Genomic DNA, 22,192 nt, shown 5'->3' on the forward strand with positions numbered 1-22,192 from the left:
AACTGATTATTTTAACAGAGAGAATTTAATATAAAGAATTGCTAACTAGGTATAAAGTTGTTAACTGGATGACCGAAAGGTTATAAAAAGAACTCTTAGAATGAAGGTAGCACTTGCAGGAAGCATCTACCACTCCCAGGGCTGAGGGAGCAAAGAGAGGAGACTGAAATTATTAAAGCTTTCAGCCTTGCAGAGCTCCACTTCAGGCATCTGAGAAGGGAGCTCTGCTCAGCTGGGCTCAAGTCTCAGAGAGCAGAGAGGAGCCAGGGAGGACAGTAACTGAGACTTCAGGGGAGGGGATGCTGGCCATCTGGAGCTGGTGTCTCTGAGGTTGGCGGAAGGGCCCCCCAGGGCTGGCGCCTACAGCCTTGAGAAGGGGGTTCTGGCTGGTGCCACAGGGAGGAATTGCTGCTTTGAGGTGAAGGAGCATTGCTGGGTGATGTTCATGAGAGTAGGAAGGCCACAGGAAGCTACAAAGAACAAAGATGAAGAAGCAAGTCTTTTCTCGCTCCTCCAGCCCTGTGGTGTCCCTCTAGCCCCACCCTGCTTATTGGCAAAGTCTAACCTGGAGCAGCTAGTAATGCAGAAATAGGGTTTGTGGGACTCCAGCCCTAGCATCACAGAGCAGGTAATTTAAAATTTTAAAGTATTTATTTTTAATTGTGGTAAAATATAACATATGATAAATATTACCATTTTAACCATTTTAAAGTACATAGTGCATCAAGTACATTCACGTTACTATACTACCATCACCACCATCCATCCACAGAACTTTTGCCATCTTGCAACACTGAAACTCTGCACCCCTTAAATGACCCCCCAACCCCCTGCCCCCAAACTCCTGACAACCAGAACTACTTTCTGTCTCCATGAATTTGACTCCTCTAAGTATCTCGTATGAGTGGAATCATATTTGTCCTTTTGTGACTGGCTTACTCCACTTAGCACAATGTGTTCAAAGTCCACCCGTCTTGTGGCATGTGCCGGGATTAACTTCCTTTTCAAGGCTGAATGATATTCCATTTCATGTATATATCACATTTTGTTTCTCCATTCAGCCATTGATGGAGAACTATTTTTTTGTATTATCAAATATTATATAGAAACCCCAGATTAGTCTGACCATAACCATAGTACATATAATGCAGCCCTCCCACCCTTTGCCTCTGTATGCAATGGATTTACTTTTTCAAGGCCATTAAAAGCAATATCCTAGCAACATGCAAGAAGATTTTCAAAAATAAAAAGGCCTGACGATAATCGGACCATGTTAACACCAGGACTTTATTTTTACCTGTTCCATTTATATCTTTCTTATAGGAAGATATAATTTTTCAAAGTTATGACTCCTGCACCCCAAAGAATTGAGGGTTCTGCCACAACATACACCTTGTTGCCTGCCTGCCAAACTCGGTTGTCAGAAATGCCATTTTTTTTCATGATTTCTCTTCTTTGCTTCTTTGACCATCCGGACTATTTTGGTTGCAAATAAGGGAAACCTTATTCAAATCAGCTTAAGCAAAAACAAACTGGTGTGTGCTTTTGTGGGTGGTGGTGGTAGAATCTACTGGCTTCTGCTCTGGAAAGACAGCAGGAGTAACTCACAGAATTAGCGTCTGAAACCAGGGACTAAAAAGAGCCAGCACCCTTCCTCTCTGCCCATCTCTTGTGTGGTCCTCTCTCTGCTTCTCTTTGAAGATTAGCCTCTTTCTTTCCTACTGCCAGCAGGTCTCCCTCACCTGACAGGAGTCATGGCCACTGGCAGCCCCAGGTTTGCGACCGCAGTAGAACAAGAATCAAGAGGGCAATCCCAGAGAAGGGCTGTGATTGGCTCTGTTTGAGCCACATGCCCACTCATTGGGCCAATCATGTTGTTAGGATGACCATGAATTGTAATTGGCCAGGCCTGGTTACATGCCCATCCTTATGGCCAGGCTGGTTGTAGGGCCTGTTTCTTTCAGATAAAGGGGAATAAGTAGGCCTGCCGGGAAGACAGAAAACAACCATCAAGTCACTGCACGGGGTTCTGTATTTTTGCCATGGCAGCACTAGATAAACATCCGGGCACATTGAGCTCTTTCTTTGTTTTAACAATCACCTTGAGGGAAATTCCTAAGAATAGGATTACCACCGTGGTGCTTGCCAGAAGCCATGTAACATGTTTGCGTTTTCCAAATGTGTTCACATCTGATACTTCATTTGTGCAAAAACCCTGAGAAGTGACAGGAGAGGAAAGAGTGACACAGAGAAGCTGGGTGACAGGTCCAGGGACACACAGTGAATGAGGGCAGGGGTGAACCCAGAGACCGGCCTTCCTGACTCCCATTCCAGTGCTCTCTCTCATCACAATCAAAGTTTAGACTAGTGGGGGGAGGGTTTAAAGTCAGGGTCATCTCTGGCCTGTTAAGGGAGGGAGCTTCGTCTGCTGTCTGCCCCTTGGAGGAGCTGGGCCAGGCCCCTGGAGGAAAAGGGCTGGTGGCCCCTGCCTTCAGAGCCCGCCCGAGGTCTGATGGGGGAGGCTCCGCCACTGGATCTGGCATCCTCCCAGTGGGCACTCTCCGCACGCAGCTCCTGCAGGACACTGTGAAGATGCTTCAGCGTGAGCAGAAGTCTCTGGTCTTGGACCTGCATCTCAGCCTAGGAGAAAGAAGGAGTCTGTGAGGGGGCGGCCAGAGTGCTGGATGTTCCCCCAGAAAGCCTGCTCCTATCATTGTCTCATTGGAGACAAGCCCACAGCCTCATAGAAGCCATGTCCACCGAAGCCTCAGTTTCTTCATTTGCAAACTAGAAAGCAAATTACTTGCCTTTCAAGGCTCTCTCCCTGTTTTAGATCCCACCAGGACTTTGAGGGCTTATATAATCCCAGGAAAGGAGGGAGAGCACCAGACTTTCATCAGTGCTCATCAGTGGTAGCTGCTGGGGTTACTGACTTGTTCCTTCTGCTGCATAAAGTGACTGACATACTTCACTGATGGTCAAGGGGGGCTTCTTGGCTGGGCTCCACAGGGGAGCCCTTGTGATGTCATGTAAATTCCCTGTGATGGAGGTTAAAAACACACTTGACTGAGAAATTTGCGAGTCAGGGACCAGCAAGTGGAGACTCAGGGCTCATCTCTTGTCATATGTGGAGGCAGAGGACATTTGGCCCCGGGAGGCTGTGCCCTGGGTAGGCTTCCCCCCACCCCTACCTGTTCTCCCTCCTCATGGGTAGGAGAGAAGAGAGGTACTTTATCAAGTGGAAGCTGGCACTTTGGGTTCAGGTACTAAGCAGTCCCAGCATAGTGCCTAGTGTTTAGGGGGAGCACGGGGTGGGACTGCCACCCAGCCTCTAGATCCCTGAGGACTGTAAGTGGCTGCAGTTCCTGCTGCTGGAGTCCCCCGGGCCCATGAGAAGCCCTACTGGGTCAGCCCCTCCCACCGAGGTGAGGACAGGGTTGGTTCCCAGCTCGTCCGTTGCCTGGCAACCCAGACAGGTCATTTTTGGACAATCCTCTCTGTCCCTCCCCAGAAGAAGCTGGCGTTATTGGAATACAAACTTTGGGTGCCTTCTGTGGTTCCCCAGACCACCTCCTTCTCTCTCTGGGCTGGTGTCCCCACATACTTTGGGGCTCCCTTCTGTTTTTGGACTTGGAGAAAACATCACAAGGAGAGACATAAGGCCTGGCTTCCTGAGCGGCCACTGAGGGGCCAAGTGACACAGCTCATAAGTTCAGGTGAGTTAGTGCCCCATGGGGTGGAGCCTTACAGACAGGAAATGGGAGACAGGAGTGAGCTGGGCAGATAAACTTCCTCTTCTTCTCTCCCCCAGGGTGCAGATCCTCCTTCAACCCCTGCAGAGAATCCTGCAGCCAGGTAAACCGGCTGCTGAGAGGGCCTCTGGGCCTCCTTAGGGCTCCTTTCTAAGTGGCAGCCAGCTTGGTAACGCAAGGCATCTCCTCAAATAGCATCGGCCTTTGCCTCCACTCCCTATTTCCCTCACTCTCACCACTCTGGGCTTGTACCTCCAAATAAACGGTTAATACCCCAACCCTTGCAAGCCTCTGCTTTCTAGAAGACCCAGGCTAAGACAGCTGATGTACTCCATATCCAGCTGGGTCAGGATTGTAACAGCCAACGCAGGCGCTAAGTGAATTACACCATCTCCTCACCAAATTCTTACAATAACCCTTGTGGTGCTGGTACTATGGTTATCCCCATTTTACAATAAGGAGACTGAAGTTCAAAGAGGTAAAGCCACTTGCTAGAGGTCACACAGCTGCAGAGCTGGGCACATACCAGGACTCAGTGTAATTCTAAAACCAGTCAGGCAAGTACTGTACCCAGAGCCTCCTATGTAGGCCACGACCTACTTATCCCAGCACCTGAGGTGGTGATTGTGCACTGTGTGGCTGGTCCCAGAGGGGTGCCTGCAGGGCCTATACCCCAGCCTGAAGCTCTTCCCCAGCCTAGGGGGCACCTGGGAGTGGGGAACCAGGGAGCCTTGGAATATATGGTGTGAAAGCACCAGGTAAAAAGAAATGTAAAGACTTACCAGCTCCTTTCTCAGCCACTCCAGGGTCTGCCCAAGACTTGAGGTTGGCTCTTCTGCTGTTTTCATCTCAGCGTCCTTGGGAGAGACCTTGATGCTGACCTGGTGACGGGCCTGAGGGACCTTTGATTTGGACAGTCTGCTCTCTGCTTCAGGCCAGGAGCAGAGTCTGGCTAAGTCACTGAGGATGGAGTTAATGAGAGCAGGAAGTAGCTGACATTGGAAAATGTAGTGTGTGTTTTTTTTTTAAAGGGCTTCAGTACTCTGAATAGAACAAGGGGCGGGGGGAGGGAGATCACTGGGGTATGGGTGCCTCAGAGCCTGTGGGCTCCAGAATCCCAATCTGATGCCAACAGGATCACAGAGACTATAAAGCTTTAAATGATAAAATTAATAATTATTATGGAAATAGGTGTCCGCTTTCTGAGGGCTTGTTCTGCTCTCAATGCTTTGTTATACACACACACACACAGAGATAAAAGCTCATCTGGGGCAGATGGCACAGCTTTGTCCCCAGTCCTCTCCCTCCCTCCCTCACCTACCTATGGAGTCTATAGCTAAGGGAAATGCTCACTTTCCAAGTCCCCTTTCTTCTGGATGCCCATGCGCCCCATTTCTAGCTAATGAGACCAAAGCAGAAATTTGCTGTTAGACTTCTAGGAAAATGTTACCTACACGGTAAGGAAAAATGTCGGGGGTGCTTCCCCTTTACTCTTACTTTCTTCTACTTCCTTCTGCCTTGAATGTGGATGTGATGCCTGGAGCTACAGTAACCATCTTGCAACCCTAAGACAAAGGCCAAGAAAATTGCAGAGTCATTGAAATCACTCAGTCACAGAACCCCCAACATCATCTGCCTGTTATATGAGACAAGAAACCCAATTTTTAATTGGGCAAACACAGTTCTAACTGACACCCCATTTATTCTTCACAACACACTGTGAAGTGGGCATCCTTTAATTCTCTCTTTCAACAAATACTTTTGAGTGCCTACGGTGTTTAAAATTCTGCTGTAGGCAGATAGAGGGGTAGAGCCCAAAATCAGAGAGACAAAGGCTGGAGCTGACATCCTAGTGGGTGGAAACAAACTATAATCAAGTTAATATTATGACGCCAAAAGATAGGATCTAGTCTCATGCGGGCTTTAAAAAAATGTATTCTATCCACTTGAACTAGGAACCCCAAACTAAGAATTAACATAGTGATCCCAGGTAAGGAGCTGAGGTGACCAGCAAAGCAAACGTAACCTGTTTTGGAGGTACTTGCCCTCAACTGGGCTACACAAGCTGTCCACAGATAAGGGTCCACTGAAGGTGAACGCTTAGCCCCAAATTACAAACTATACAAGGAAACCATCCACTATAAGTGAGAGTCAGCAGACACCAGCAATAGCAGGATTAGACCCACTTCCCCTAAGAACTTCAGATGAGATTAAAAAAAAAAAAAGTACTTTGAAAAGAATTAAAGTCATACAAAAGAATTCAAAAACATAAGAAAAAAGACACTATTTAAAAAGGCAGATATGAAAAATAACTAAATAGAACTTATAGAAGTAAAATTTATAGTAAATGTTTATAAATCAAAGACAAAAGAGTGTACATTTAAGTGTAGTGCCAGAAGACAGAGTTAGGGCAGGTGATACAGGACATAGGGAGGCAGATTACGACTCAGTAGGAGGAAAGTGTTGCTTAGAATTCTTCCAGGCAGTGGGCACTCAGCCAGTGGAGTGGGGAAGCACGGCCCAGACGATCAGGGAGGCTGGAGAAGGGGCTCCACTGGCTCAGAGATGGCACCTGCAGCATCCTTGCAAGTGTGAGACTGACTGCACAGGGAAGGGGGCCAGGACACTGTATAGGAAGCCAGGACAACTGGGTTCTAAGCCGGTTGTACCAAATTTTCTAAGTGAGCTTGAGCCTCATCCTTTCCATCTTAAGCATAATGAGGCTCAAAATAGCTACAGAAATGAGTTGTAAGAAAAATCACATTTCTTATATCCTGGATTTTACAGCTTAAGTTGCATCCTGACTGCCACATGCAGAGAAAATTTTATGTGCAATTTCTCCTAGTTAGCTGTTACTCTTTAGAACCAAAGAGGATCCAAGAATCTCCTGCTTACCACACTCACACCGCTTCTGAACACAGGGGCCAGAAATGATTGCTTCCAGGCAGGTCACCAGGCTTTGTGTCACTTGACCATGTAATTATGGGACAACTGCTTGGATCAGAAATGGGTGTCCCAGCCCAAGGCAGCCACCTGCAGACTGGACAGGAGGGAGACCCTCGGCTCGTGGGTGATGGTGTGAAAGCAGCTATGTTCTGGGTGGTGAGCAAATGATCCAATCAGACCTTCTCTCAGAGAATTTGAATTTGCCACAGTCAGAGGGGTTGGATTGTCCCAAGACTACTGTGTAATGAAACTCTCCAAAACTCCATACCTTCAAACAACAACTGTTTATTTTTGCTCTTGAGTTTGTGGTTTGGCTAAGGTGGTCTGCAGCGGTCTTCAGGTCTGCAGATTTGTGCCTTCGCCATGGGTCTCTTGTCCTCCTCCTAGAATCACTGGGCTACTGGGGCAAGTTCTTCTCTTGGCAATGGCAGAGGATAGAGAGCAAGTGGAACCATGTGAGGCCTCTTTTTTTTGCGGTACGCGGGCCTCTCACTGTTGTGGCCTCTCCTGTTGCGGAGCACAGGCTCCGGATGCGCAGGCTCAGGGGCCATGGCTCACCGGCCCAGCCCCTCGGCGGCATGTGGGATCTTCCAGGACCGGGGCACGAACCCGTGTCCCCTGCATCAGCAGGCGGACTCTCAACCACTGCGCCACCAGGGAAGCCCCAAGCTGTCACTTTTGCCATGTAAGCAAAGTGAGTCACACAGCCAAGCCCCAAATTAAGAGGCCAGAATGTATACTCCACCTATGAAGAGATTGTGCCACGTGTGGAGTTAGGGAGGAATGAAGAAGGGGGGCTGGCGATTCTATACTAGAAGGAAGTTAGTTCAGAAGCAGGGCCACAGACCCCGAGGGGTCCAGACGGAAGGCGGCAAGCAGAAACCATGAGATGGCAGGAGCTGGAGTCAGGAAGAGTTGCTGGGTGGCAGCGGCAGGAGACACAGAAAGGACTAGAGAGACTGGAGGATGATTTAGGACAATTAACATTTACTGCTCTCTGACTCCAGACCAGGCATCGTGATAAGCCCTTGACAACACAACCTCATCTCATCCTCAAAACCTTGTGACTGCAGTTCCCAAACTGAGCGCCAAGGCACCCAGAGGCACTTCAGAAAACTCACAGGGGCACTGCAAAATATTTTCAAAATTTGAGGGAAATACAATAATATCTGTTGAATACTGTACAAACTACCATTAAGTTGTTTGAACCTAATTTAACAAACAACTGTTAGACATTTCTTCGGGCCTGGTGCACTGTGAAAAAATTACAGAGATGATAAGGATGCCATGAACTGAGAACATTTGGGAACGTCTGCCTACGAGGTAGGCACCATTGTTATCTGCATGTTATAGCTGATGAAGAGCCTATTATTAACCCTTTTTTACAGGTGAGGAAACTGAGGCTCAAAGAGGCATAGATTTTCCTAGGATCACCCCAGCAGGTAAGCAACAGGGTTGGAATTAGAACCTGTTCTCCCTGACCTGTGTGGGAGGGTCTTGCCTGTTGTCTTGCAGGGGTGGAGGGTCAAGCGGGGGCTCAGGCTAGGCCATCTGCTGCCATCCTGGGCAGCCCAGCAGGTTCTCTGCCCAACAGAGGAGTGGTGTTGATAGGAGTGCTTGGCTATTAGAGTCTGATGCTCTGTCCTTGGCCTCCAGTGCCAACATTGAATTATCCTGGGAAGACATTTCTTGTGGTTAACTTGTTTTGACACACTTTCATTTATTTTTAATCCTACTCTCACGATCCTGGCTCAGAGAACGTTTTATTTCATAGGCTTGGAAAGCCTTGGCACATGGGGAGAAGGGGAGGTGGAACCAGGAGGCCTAGGAAAGGAAAGAACTTAAACTCCTCAGCGAGGAAAAATGTCCTCACCAATTATCAAAGCCAGAATGGCCATCCATGCCTCATCCATGGGCAGCTGGCCTCCATGTGCCAGACGAGACTCTGCCCTGGATGCCAGAGGTATGGCGCTGAGTAAAAAGACCTCACACCTGACCTCACAGGGCTTATGGTCCAGCTAGTAGGAGAATTCGTTAGCCATCAAGTGGTTCAAAAATCATACTTTATATCACAAACCCGGAATATATATATGAATGCATGAATATATGAATGAATGGATGAATGAATAAATGTGCAAATGAAGAAACCATGGCTCAGATGGTGATGTGAGTTGCCCAAACAAGTCAGCAGCTGTGGCAAAAATTGCAGGTTGTTCCTCAATATCCCTTCTCCCATTCACACATGGCAAAAGACTATCCCTAGACTCCCCGGCAGGGAAGTGTGGTCAGATGATTAAATCCTGGTCAGTGGGATATGAATGGATGTGATGTGTGCAATTTCTGGGCTGTGCCTTTAAAAGGAGGGAGGAGGATTCCTGCACCTCCCCCTGCTTCTCCTTCTGTTGACTGGAATATACTCATAAGGGCTGGAGGTGGAGCAGCCATCTTGGGCCACCAGGTGGAGGATGGCAGAGCAACAAGATAGAAAGAACTGAGGTCTCATGCGACTTGTGAAGCCACCGTATCAGCCTTAACTGCTGTGTGTGCTTTTACACGAAAGAGAAATGAATTCTGTTTTATTACAGGCACTATCATTTTGGGCCTCTTTATTACAGGAGTCAAACCAATATCCTAAAACTATAGCAGCAGAGCTAGAGGGAGAAGCCAGGTTCCTTGACTGCCCCCACTCAGGCCCTTCCATAATCCCCCCACCTATATATTTTATTCTCTTCCAAGTGTCTTCTTGTTTGAGACCTGATCTGCTCCTCACAACAGCTCTGTGAAGTCCATAGCAGGGAGAGGACTTCCGTGATGCTCACTGGACAGACAGGGAACCCGAGGCGTAAGAGTAGTAGGCGACCTGCCCTGAGACACATGGGCAGAGTTATTTCCATCTCTTGGATGCAGCAGGTGGGCTCAGTGATCTCACTGCCTCCGTGTCTGACTCCTAATCTAGGGCCCTACCCAGCCTTGAGGGCGGTCCCTCTTTTATCCTGGGCACCTTCGGCCTCATCCCCACTTTGTAAAATCCAAATAAGGTGGAAGTTTAGCAGAAAGAAGCTTCCACATTGTGAGAGCCCTTAAGCCCACCTTTCTTACCACGCAAGCTCGTGCCATCACAGCAGCCAGCTGGAGCACACGGATGGAGGACCAGTTGACTTGGGGGTCCCAACACTGCCTCTTCTTCTGTGCTATTTCCCCCCTCCCAGCAGGCCCTCGCTTCACCCCAGACAGCAAGGCTGGTAATCTGATCATTTGTCTTCTGCCTGTGCTCTTTATCTGTGTACTCATGGGCCCTGAACACGCCCTGCACCTCTGTGTCCTGTAGCAAATGCTTCCAGAGCTCCACCCACATCCCCCTGACATTCCCCTTCTCCATGTGTGCCCAGGGCTTCCTACTGCAAAGTACATCTGACTCTCTGCTTAAGGAACGTGCTTGACCTGTGCAGAGGACAGGCTGGACGTGCTGGCAAAAAGGAGTTGGTAGATAAATACCTCCCTTCCCTCAGCTCTCTGGTGGGACAATACTCAGTCCAGCAGGACTGAGTCCCAGTTGCCTGCAGCAGCCATGGGCTTGCCCACTGGTACATCGGAAGCCTTCCCTTCCGTTCCGTGTCGAACTTCCCCACTCCTCTGCAGTGCTTCCTGGAACCACCTCCCAGATAAACCACTTGCCCTCAAATTCTTGTCTCGGGTTTGCTTCTGGGGGAACTCAACCTATGACACATCCTATCCCTGTGTGCCCTGTACACATGAGTCCCGTGCACCTCTTCTGTGCATGAGTGTCCTGTATACGGGTATTCTAGCCCTTCTGCTCTGTACACAGGCACCCTGTGTACGTGTATCCTATACACACCTGTCCCATGCCCAGGTACCCAGTACACAACCCTATGTCCTTATGTCAGGGAAGCACAGCCTCTGACCCTGACGAGGTGGTGGAGACTCTGGAAGCAGAGTGGAACTGTGGGAAAAGTGTTTCTTGGCCACAACTAGCCTTGGGTGTGACTCTGAGGCAAGCTGCCCAGTTGATGTGAGTCCCAATTCCCTCGCCAGGTGAATGAGTGGGAGATAAAACTGAATGGGGTAGGGAGAGTAGGCATGCGGCCAATCAGCCCTGGTCTATCTGAGGTTCCCCAATCCATCTGGAAGTCCAGGCCCTCGGTTCTGGTTGTACTTCTACTACCCCTCAGTGTGGCTACAGAGCGATCTCCTCTCTTTGGCATTCAATTTTCCTAAATGTAAGAAAGGGGATTAGGAATTCCCTGGTGGTCCACTGGTTAAGACTCGGCGCTTTCACTGCGGTGGCCTGGGTTCATTCCCTGGTTGGGGAACTAAGATCCTGCAAGCCTTGTGGCTCGGCCAAAAAAAAAAAAAGTGGGGGGGAGTGGAGAGAATAACATTAACAGCTCAGGAAGTTTGCACATGCTTTGAAAATTATGATGGAACTCAGCATAGTGGCTATCAGCACTTAGTTGGGGTCTGGATTTGAATCCCAGAAATGTCGTAAACCGGCTGTGTGACCTTGGGCAAGTTATTAACCACTCTTGCCTCCACTTCCTCATCTTAAAATGGAGATAATCATAGCACCTGCATGACAGGTGGTACGATAATTAAGTGAGCTAATGTTTGTACAGCACTTAGAATATTGCCTGGCATTTGGAGAGGGCTACATAAGTGTTTGTCAATTAAAATAAACACACAAGTAATTCATTACTATTACCTCATCCTTGAGCCTGTTAAGAGTTATTCCCTCCTCCAGTAATACTTTTCCTTTCTCCCCCTTTCTTCCCCTAGTGAAACTTTAAGTTTGCCTGGGTTATTCTTTCATATGACCCTTTTGGACACACTGAAGGCTGTATTCAGAGTTTTCTCACCTGGAACACAGGAGGTCAGATTGGATCTGTATTTTTCAAACTTCAGCTACTCACATACCTCCTTCTTGGTTTTGCCTACCACCTCTACTTTGACTTACTTGTATTTGTCTTTAAACCGATCATATTAGATAGGAAAACTCTTCTGAGTGACAGAAAATTCCAGGTAATAATAGCTTATACAAGAGTTTATTTCTCTAACAAATAAAAGTGTGGGAAGGGCTTCCCTGGTGGCGCGGTGGTTGGGGGTCCACCTGCCGATGCAGGGGACATGGGTTCGTGCCCCGGTCTGGGGGGATCCCACATGCCGCGGAGGGGCTGGGCCCGTGAGCCATGGCCGCTGAGCCTGTGCGTCCAGAGCCTGTGCTCCGCAACGGGAGAGGCCGCAGCAGTGAGAGGCCCGCGTACCGCAAAAAAAAAAAAAAAGTGTGGGAAACTATCCCAGGCTGGTGTTTCCATGGTCATCTGGGATCTAGATTCCTTCAATTTTTTTGCTCCCCCATCCTAACGTGCTTCCAGCTCATGGTCCAAGACTACTGCTCCAGCTCCAGCCATCAGGTCTGCATCCTGGCTGCAGGAATGACAAAAGGGGAGAAGGAGGGCATATCCCCTTCCTTTAAGAACACTTAATACATTTTGCCCACACCTTCTCCTCTGATGATGAATAATGGCTCATTGCCTACTTGTTCATACATAACTGCAAGGGAGGCTGGGAAATGGAATCCTTATTCTGATTGCACTGTGCTAGCTATCGGTCAACAAGTCTATCCCAGTGGAAGAAAAGGAGAGTGTATAGTGGGGGAAACCAGCAGAATATGTTGCTCCAACTTCATATAGACGCATATATTTTTCTGTCCTCATTCTAAGCAATATTATCCATGATATCTTTAGTTTCCTGAGCTAGTTATCTATTTTCTAAAACACATTAGAATAAAATAAATACCTAGCCATTAAAATGAATACATATACATATGGGGGTGTGTGTATACAGATACAGGATAGATGGTGGGAGACTGTTACTGCCTCCAGTGATCCATGCCTCTCAGTATTCATACACTTATGTAGACCCCTCCCCTTGACTCTGGGCTGGCCTGTGACATTCACTAAAGCGATAGAATGCAGCAGAAGTGACATTGTGACTGTTCCCTCAGCTTTAGGAAGCTCCAACAGCTTCTGCTTTTGTACTCTGGGAAAGTTGAGTGCCATAAAAACTCTGACTACCTTGAGACCACCACTGTATAAGGAAGCCCACGCTAGCCACCTGGAGAGTGTGGCAGATAATGGAAGAACCCACAGCCAGTTCCCAGCTGTTTGTATCACCCTAGCTGACACCATGTAGAGAAGAATTGAGCTGTCCCCACCAAATCCAGCCCAAACTGCAAAACTGAGCAAATAAATAATTTTCTTTTAAGCTGATAAATTTTGGGGTGCAGCCATAGATAACCAAACACATTTATCTATATAACACCAAGAAATCATGTCATGTACCATACCCTTTGGAAAATTCTGGATTAAGTGATATTCTAATATTCTACAAGAACATTCTCTCACAGACCCACACGTCTCATAGATACCTAACTGCAGTGAATTGATTGAGGACTTATCACATGCCAACATGACCACAATAACCTCCTGATCGTCTCTGCTTTCTCTCTTGTCCCCTTGCACCTGGGAGCAGCCAGAGGGAGAAGGTTTGCAAAATGCAAATCTGATCACGTCATTCTCCTGCTTACCACCCACTGCAATGTCCACAAGGAGTCTTCTTAGGTTCAACTACACACTCAGACTCAACAGATGACCACAAGCCATACTTGGCATTGACATACTCTGATGGATGGAAGACAGGAACCTCAGCTTGCTAGAATGGCACTCAATGTCAGCACCAGCACTCCACTCTCCCTCTCAGCGGGGGAGTCCTTGCTGCATGTGTACCAGAGCAGTACAGCACAGGTTCGAGGAAATGAATCCCCATCTGGTGGGTGCAGGAGTCATCGTGGCTTAAAAGCTTCATGTCCCCTGGGAGCCAATACCTTTGTACCTGCCCAGTTACAGGAGTCACCATGCTCATGAAGCCCAAAATATGATTTCCCACCAGGTATTTATAGTTCCTCTCATCCCAGATGCAATTTACCAATCAGGGGTCTTTAAGAAAAAAAAAAAACCCTTTAGTTTTTAGAACAGTTTTAGATTTACAGAAAAATTGGGAAGATAGCACAAAGAGTTCCCATACCCAATTTCTTCTATTATTAACACCTTATATTAGTATGATAAATTTGTTATAATTAATGAACCAATATTGATCCATTATTATTAGCTAAAGTCCACACTTTGTTCAGATTTCCTTAGTATTTACCTAATGTCCTTTTTTCCTATTCCAGGATCTCATCCAGGACACCACAGTACATTTAGCCGTCATGCATCTTTAAGGCTCCTCTTGGCTGTGACAGTTTCTCAGACTTTCCTTGTTTCAACAGTTCTGAGGTCAGGTATTTTGTAAAATGTTCCTCAGCTGGGATTTGTGTGATGTTTATCTCCTGGTTAGACTGGGGTTATGGGTTTTGTGAGAGAGATCCCAGAGGTAAAGTGCCAGTCCCATCACACCATATCAAGGATACATACTATTAACATAATTGGACTGTTGATGTTGACTTTGATCCCCTGGCTGAGGTAATCAGGTTTGTCAGTTTCTCCACTATAAAATTATCTCCACCCCCACTTCCATACTGTACTCTCTGAAAGGCACTATGCTCCGCCCACACTTAAGAATTGGGGAGTTATGCACAAATAATAGAGAATAAACTAGTGGTTACCAGTGGGGAGAGGGGAGGGACGATACAGAGGTGGAGGGGTGGGAGGTACAAACTATTGTGTGTAAGATAGGCTACAAGAATGTATTGTACAACCCGGGGGAATATAGCCAATATTTTGTAATAACTGTAAATGGAATGTAACATTTAAAAATTGTATAAAAAATCTCTACACAGGAGTCTAAAAAAAAAAAGAATTGGGGTGTTACGTTGCTTCCTTGAGGATGGAATATTTGGAATTCAGCATCAGAGATTTCTCTTTTCCCCCCATTTTTTCATTTATCATATTTTAGGTTACAATCCAATATTTTTTTTTGATCAAATTTTTCTAACTTTGGCTATTAGGAGCTCTTTTAGTCAGCCCCTATGTCCTTTGACATACCCCCATCATTGTGTGTGTGTGCGTGTGCGTGTGTGTGTGTGTGCGTGTGGTTTGTTCCTTCCTTACTTTCTGGCACTATCAGATGCTCCAGGCTTGTCTTGTACATTTCCTGCTCCAGTCCTAGAATCAGCCATTTCTCCCTGGTTCCTTTTATTGGAGAGTGGTATTAGAAACCAAGATATGGGAACCAGGTGCGCTTGTTGCTATGCAGTGTCATGCAGCTAGGTTCTCTCAGCTGACAGAGAAAGGAAATATAGTGTATACTGACTTGTGTATATATACATTTATAGTTATCTATCACATGTATCATAAATACGTACTCATCTACATCAATATTATGTTAAACATGAGTTCATACTGATATCTCCAATTCTAATCCATTACCACATGGATCATTCTAGGCTCCTCCTTGGGGTCATTTTTATCATAGCAATGTTGCCTAGTAACAGAGTGATATATGTTTATCTGTTTCCAAGGAAACAGAGCTAGACAGTTAACCAAAGGTCAAATTCTCATGCAGAAGAGGAAAAGTTTGTTAACTCTTTACTCACTGGTCAATGACTCCCCACTGCTCTGGGGATAAAGAACCAACTGCTTGGCTTACAAGGATTCTCAGTGACCTGGCTCACTGACAGTCCAGCCTCATCTCCAACGTTCCTTATTGAGCCCTTCAGGGCAACCACCCTGGTGTCCGTCAAGCCTCACACTCACCATACTCTCTTCTACCCCAGGGCCCTTGCCCATGCCAGTCCCTCTGCTGGGCCTCTCTTCCTGCTGTCTTTACCTAGTTGCCTCCTATTCATCCTTTCAATCTCGGCTCAGTCCTCACTTCTGCAGTGGAGCCAGGAGCCATCCCCATCTCCCAGACTAGGTCAGCAACTTGCTGAAAGCTTGAACAGCACTATGTACCTCTGCTCTGTGGCAGTGTTACATTTACTTATCCTTTTCTCCCACTGGAATACAAACTTCTAAAGGGTAGGGATGAAGTCTACCTAATTAATCAGTATATAATAGGAGCTCAATAAATATTTGCTCATTTTCTCCATTCTTTATTCAATAAATATTTATCAAGGGCCTCCTATGTGTTGGCTCCTTTTCTAGTGTCTGGGGATACAGGAGGGAGGGAAACAGGCAAAGCTTCTGCCTCTTGACACATATTTTAGTGGTCGTGACAATAAAGAAAGAAATAAGCAACTGTCAGGAGTTGATAAATGCTATGGAGAAAAATTCAGAGTTAAGGAGTAAAGGGTGCTGGGGCACTGCTAGTTTTAAAAGGATGATGTAGGAAGGTGTCTCTGAGAAGGTGACATTTGAGCAAAGACGTGAAGGAAGTGAGGGCGAGCTCTGGGGGTCTCAGGAAGAAGAGTGTCCCAGGCAGAAGGAACAGCAAAGGCAAAGGCTCTGAGGCAGGGCTGAGGGAGGGAACTGTGCACGCTTTACAGAGAGTATCTCATCTAATCCCTATAACCCTTACTAAGTCCATTAAACAGATGAGGAAACTGAGCTCTGAGAGGGGACGAGGCCACACACCCATGAATGGTGGAGCTGGGATTCTCTCGGGAGTCTGGTGCCACAGCCAGCTCCTTTTGAGGTCCCTGACAATAGGCTTCTGGAAGGCAGGAGGAGACTGAAGCCCTCCCATCCCCGGAGGTCCTGCCCAGGTCTCTGTCACACTGGCCTCAAAGGCCTGGCCTCCAGGGTGGCCTCCACTGTCCTGCTTGTCAAGGACAGCACAGGCCTTTGGAGCAGGACATGTCAGGTTTTCACATGTCAGGTTTTCACATCTGTCCTTCCAGATGGCTGACCTCTGCTGACACTTCCAAAGCTCCTGGAGTCTGCATTTTCATGATTCCATTGGCAGAGGCGAATACTGAGGCTCAGAGAGGCGGGAGGACTTACCAGAGGCCACGAGAGTGAGCTGGCCACGGAGACTTCCGGAAACCCCATGATCTTCACACGGACCTCCTCTCTGGGCTTCACTTGGGCCCCCAAAGAGGGAGAGTCTCCTTAACTTTTGTGCTCTAGGCATCTCACTGATTCACCCTAATCTGAGCCCTTTAATGGAGAGAAATAGTGGAATCTGCCCTACTCACCACCTGCTAACCCAAACCCACCAATGGGCTCTGGGGGGATCAGACAGGGGCCCTGTTCTCCAGGAGGTGCCAGTCTGATGAGGGATGCTGGCACTCACTGAAAGTCACAACTCTCAGAAATAAGGACAATAACGCAGGCAAAGAGCACAGCTGTAGGGGCCCCTGGGGCGAGGGAGTGTGTGGGGCAGCGAGCTAGGCTTCCCAGGGGAGGGGGCACTACAGCTGGGCCTTGGAGGAAGAAGGTGTGTGTGGCCATTGGTAATCCTCCAAGATAACACCCGTCTTGGGCTGTGTACCTCAGTGTCCCACAAAAAAAGAAGAGCAGGGGAAAAGGAGGAGTGCGCGCGCGCGCGCTCGTGTGTGTGTGTGTTTGGGGGTGAGGGGTGGTCTTCAGAGGCTTCTTTTCAGCCTTCAGGTGGCGCCCTTGAGCCACGGAGTCACAAACGCCAGAGAAGACTATCCCGACCTAAGGACCTCGGAGAGGACCCTGGGTCCTACCTGAGGGCTGTGTGTGTGTGAGGGGGTGAGGAGAGGAGGAAGAGTGGGGGCTTGGCGCAGTAGGGGCTCCCCAGCCGAGGGGCGAGGCCGGCGGCCGAGGGAGGGGTCTCTTTCAGCACTCACCCCCGCGCCTCGCCGCTGCGCCCAGGCACCACGAGATGAAGGCTCCAGTTCCCTAAGCCCAGGTGCTGGCGAAACAGACCTGCCCCAAGGGGTGGGGAGGGCAGGAGGATGGATCCGTGTCCCCCCACTCTCACCCTAGTCCGTTACCCTCCTCCCAGTGCCTCCCCGCGCTAACTCTCCCGGCGCCCTCGCCGGCCGCGGGCGGAGCCCGATCCGCTGCGCTCGGCGATCCCCGGCTCCCGCCCCTTCCCCGTCCTCCCTCCCCGGAGCCCTCAGAGGCCGTGGCCGCCTCGGTACAGCCCCGCGCGGAGCGAGCAGGTAAGTGCGCCGCGGCAGCGTCTCCCGGCCGGGCCCGGCCGGGAAGGGGGCGGGAGCCGGGGAGGGCGAGGAGGAGGCGGCGGCCAGGCCCGCTTTCTCCCGGGCTGCGCCGCAGCACAGACACCGGCGGGCGGGCACCGGCTGCGGGGAGGCGCACTGGGAGGACGCGCCCTCGCCGTTGCCCGGCGCCCTCGCCTCCCGCGTGGGGAGGCAGTGAGGGAGGCCCGGCACAGGTACGCACGCGAAAAGGGGACTGCGAGGGGCGGCGGGAGACCGAGGGCCCGAGGCGGGGAGGGGCGGCCAAGGAGAGCTAGCCTGACCTCGCGGCCCGGCCGAAGGACACGAGGCGAGGGGACCCGGGCGCACGCCTGTCCTCGCAGATCCTGGCCTTCGTGGGTCGCCTGGCCGCCTGGCAACCGGCGCCGCTCTTCCCGGTCCGGCCTGGCCCGGCCCAGTGGCGTTTGTGGTCAAGGGCAGGAGCAGGGGGTGTGAGCTGCGGGCTGGCGGGCGCGCGGGTGCGGCGGGCAGTCGGGGTGCTGGGGCTTTCTGCGCGGAACTTTGGGTATAACAGCGTGGACATATCTGAGAGCCCGAGGCTTTGTGTACAACTCGTGCGTGTGTCTATCGATTGGGTTTTGTGAAGCTTACCCACTCCCGCTGTGCGTCTGTCTCCCCGCGTGTTAGTGCACACCAGTGGGTGGGGTGCTGGGCCTGGGGCGATCTTGGTGGGTCTTAGCAGTCCTGAGGGTAGTAAACTCTGTGTGTGTGTGTGTGTGTGTGTGTGTGTGTGTGTGTGTGTGTGTGTGTGTAACCAGCTCTGTCCCTTGCTGGGGTGTGGGTACCAATGTGGTCTATGGATCCGTGGCTCACACTGCGTGGCTTCCCATGTCTGTTGCATGTGGAAAAGGCCCCTGGGGGTATGAGTGTGGAACTGGGGTGTGCTTTTCAGGTCCTGTTGGACTGCATGTGAAACTGGAGTGTTACTGGTACAGTTGTGGGGTGTGAGCAGTGGACACCAGCATCATTGTCAGCTTGTCTGTTTCTGCTTATGTTTTGGATAATTTACTGGGCATGTCCTTGTAAGTGGTGGGCATCTCTGAACCTGTGTGTCAGATACATAGCAGCTCTAGGTAAGAGGGAACCTCCTTTTCCTCCACCCTCTTCCTAACTCTGCTGGCATCCTAAGGAAAAAGTTTTGGGTTCCTGCCAAGTGAAAGAGCCCTGCTCCAAGAATTTGGGTGTCCTGGGTTTTTTCTGGGATATGGAAGCATCAATGTGTTGGTCTGGGAAGGGGGTTCCTGGGCCACTCCAGGGGCTGAGTTCTGTGGAGGATGCTTAAGACATGGGTGGGGGACCACATCTGGACACCAACTGGGCAGGAGTGGTCACTGCCAGTCCCTGTTACTGGCTGGGCACTCAGGAAAATGCTTTTGGTGCCAAAAGTAAAAAAAGCCAATGAACACACCTCTCCTCTTGGTTTACTGGAAAGTGGGAGCAGTCTGGGCAGAGCCTGGCCCTGAGTAGGCACTCCCCACCCTGTGTGTGGGAAGGATTGTCTGCCTGGGCAGGTTGCCAAACCATTCCTGAGGGCTGGCTGTGTTCCAAGCCCTGTGCAGGGGGCCGCGGACCCAGACATATCCCTGCCCTCAAGCTGCTCGTGGTTGATGTTAAACAGTGGGATAAAGTAGAGAATCTACAAATGAGGCCTGGAAGACCAGGGAAGGAGGGCGGAATGATGCCACTGGTACAAGAGTGTGTGGGTTTGCAGGCTTTTAAGTGATAACAATTCTTGGGGAACCTGCTTTCAACTCCTGGCCCCCACATGCGTGCCATGGGATCTTGGCCACATTTTGTAAAATGGAGATAGTAATAACTGCTCGTGGGGCTCGTGGGGGTTCTACACAATACTCCTGAGCGAAGTGCCCGCAGTAGGGCCCAGCAGGGAGTGTAGGTGCTCAGTAAACATTTATTAAATTGGAACTCAGGAAAAAGGGACATGGTCATAGAGATGGGTTGTAAGTGGAAACAGGCTTTGTACTCACATGAAAGGCCCTGTGTGTGCTAAGAGGAGGTGTCTGATGCAGGCCCATGTTGGAAGGAAGATCAGAAAGATCGAGCCTTCCTGCCCTGAGGCTCTTTAAATTTCATTCATTCCATTCATTTTCACTTCATTCATTTGCTTATATCCTCTCTCTCTCTCTCTCTCTCTCTCTCTCTCTCTCTCTCTCATACACACACACACACACACACACACACACACACACACACACTGAAGCACAGAGAACTGGAGAATAAATTCAGGCACACGAATGCAGAGAAAGGTCTAGAATCCTGTGTACATGTGTGTAGACACACTAGGGCATATGAGCCACTCTGCACCTGGGGGTCTCTGTGCAGTGTGGGGACTTGGGTCTGTGGTGTATGTACCCACAGTACATCAGTGTGCAGGGCGAATGGGGTAGTTCTGCTGTGGGATCAGGAGTTCTATGTGCCAGTTGGGGCGTGTCGGGGGAGCACCAGATCTGCCTGAGGGAGGACTCCATCATCAGCTCCAGCTGAGTGTGGCTGTGAGGGAATGGGGGCTAGGGTGGTGAGATTCTTTCCTTTTGCAAGAGAAGCCAGGCATCCAAGGTTTGAAGTGTAAAATGTTCACTGCAGCACTATTTACAATAGCCAGGATATGGGACCAACCTAAATGTCCATTGACAGATGAATGGATAAAGATGTGGCTCATATATACAATGGAATATTACTCAGCCATAAAAAGAAATGAAATTGAGTTACTTGTAGTGAGGTGCATGGACCTAGAGTCTGTCATACAGAGTGAAGTAAATCAGAAATACTGTATGCTAACGCATATATATGGAATCTAAAAAAAGAAAAAGGGTGGTGGGCTTTCCTGGTGGTGCAGTGGTTAAGAATCCGCCTGCCAATGCAGGGGACATGGGTTCGAGCCCTGGTCCAGGAAGATCCCACATGCCGCGGAGCAACTAAGCCCATGCGCCACAACTACTGAGCCTGTACTCTAGAGCCCGTGCTCTGCAACGAGACGCCACTGCAATGAGCAGCCTGCGCACCACAACAAAGAGTAGCCCCTGCTCACAGCAACTAGAGAAAGCCCACACACAGCAGTGAAGTCTCAACGCAGCCAAAAATAAATAAATTTATAAAAAAAAAAAGGGGGGGGGTACTGATGAACCTAGTTGCGGGGCAGGAATAAAGAGGTAGACATAGAGAATGGACTTGAGGACATGGGGTGGGAGGGCGAAGCTGGGGCGAAGTGAGAGTAGCATCGACATACATACACTAAATGTAAAATAGTTGGCTGGTGGGAAGCAGCAGCATAGCACAGGGAGATCAGGTCGGTGCTTTGCGATGACCTACAGAGGTAGCATAGGGAGGATGGGAGGGAGGCTCAAGACGGAGGGGATATGGGGCATGGGTAGGCATATGGCTGATTCGCTTTGTGGTGCAACAGAAACTAACACAGTATAGTAAAGCAATTATACTCCAATAAAGATCTATTTAAAAAAATAAATTAAAAAATAAAGTGTAAAATCTTTTGCTTTTTATATATTGGCAACTGCTTCACCAAAAACCAGATGAACAGACCAGAAACAAAAAAAAGCAAAACTTCTATGAGCCAAATATGGCCCATGGGCTGTAAGCTGGTATCCTTTGGCACATGTGCTGTCTGTCTGTGTGGGTGTGTATTCAGGTACTTGGGTAGGGTGTCTCCTCTTTACCCCCTTACCTGCTCCTCTCCCAGCTCCCCTTCTGTGGTCTGCATCCAGGTCCTCCCATCTTCTATTTACATAAAGGCATTTGGCCTTGACCTCAGTCATGGCTCTCAGATATGCTCCTTTCTCTTTGCCCTCTCAGCTTCCATGTCTCCCCTGACCACAATGGGTTCCTCCCTGGACCCCTGGCCTCCACTCTCCTCCTTCCCCATCCTGTCTGTCCTCCATGCAGCAGCCAGAGAGAGCTTTCCAAAACCTAGGCGATGTTAGCCCTCCCATCCCCAACGCCTCGCCTCCCTGGCTCCTTGGCCTGGTTTTCAGAGTCCCTAGCGAGCTGGTCCCAGCTGACCTCAAGGCACCCCTTCTCCCTCTCCAGAATGCCCTTGTTCCCTCTCAGTGCTGGGGGATTTCCCACTCATCCTCCGAGGTTTGGCTCAAATGCCACCAACTCCTAGAAGCTTCCCTAACTTTCTCCTTTTGTTCTTAGGACCACCTTCATCTCTACCCCTTCCCTTGCCCCCAGTCATTCTCACTTCATCACAACAGTGTCCATTAATTGAACTGGCAGGGGGCTTTAAATGCCTTATTTTATGAAATCCTCACATCATCCCTATGAGGGAGACATTTGGCTTATTCACATTTAACAGATGAGAAAATTGAGT

At 49.3% G+C, this 22,192-nt stretch overlaps 2 protein-coding genes across 32 annotated transcripts in view; one reads left to right on the plus strand and one right to left on the minus strand.

Annotated features, from left to right (window-relative positions):
- TMEM74B (transmembrane protein 74B) overlaps nt 1-22,192 on the plus strand; it is a 45,680-nt gene that overhangs the window by 5,117 nt on the left and 18,371 nt on the right. For 4 of the 31 annotated variants that reach the window (XM_019950882.3, XM_019950885.3, XM_073792825.1 and 1 more), the window contains 3 exons: nt 8,087-8,140; nt 13,248-13,664; nt 13,948-14,050. The exons of 4 other annotated variants lie outside the window; for them this stretch is intronic. The gene's annotated coding sequence lies outside the window, so the exon portion shown is untranslated. 23 more of the 31 variants (XM_019950883.3, XM_019950888.3, XM_073792826.1 and 20 more) reach the window with 12 other exon arrangements.
- C15H20orf202 (chromosome 15 C20orf202 homolog) lies at nt 530-4,641 on the minus strand. Its single transcript, XM_033840995.2, has 2 exons — nt 4,535-4,641; nt 530-2,640 (listed from the first exon to the last, which is right to left on the minus strand). Exons 1-2 carry the CDS (start codon nt 4,598-4,600, stop codon nt 2,407-2,409), a joined length of 300 nt encoding a protein of 99 aa, XP_033696886.2. The 5' UTR covers nt 4,601-4,641; the 3' UTR covers nt 530-2,406.

The sequence above is a fragment of the Tursiops truncatus genome, chromosome 15 (genome assembly GCF_011762595.2).
Source record: "Tursiops truncatus isolate mTurTru1 chromosome 15, mTurTru1.mat.Y, whole genome shotgun sequence".
NCBI classification, from domain to species: domain Eukaryota; kingdom Metazoa; phylum Chordata; class Mammalia; order Artiodactyla; family Delphinidae; genus Tursiops; species Tursiops truncatus.

Coding starts and splice junctions, on each gene's coding strand:
- C15H20orf202 (XM_033840995.2), bottom strand. CDS start 4,600: ATGAAAACAGCAGAAGAGCCAACCTCAAGTCTTGGGCAGACCCTGGAG. Junction 2,641..4,534: donor AGTGGCTGAGAAAGGAGCTG/GTAAGTCTTTAC, acceptor TCTTTCTCCTAG/GCTGAGATGCAGGTCCAAGA.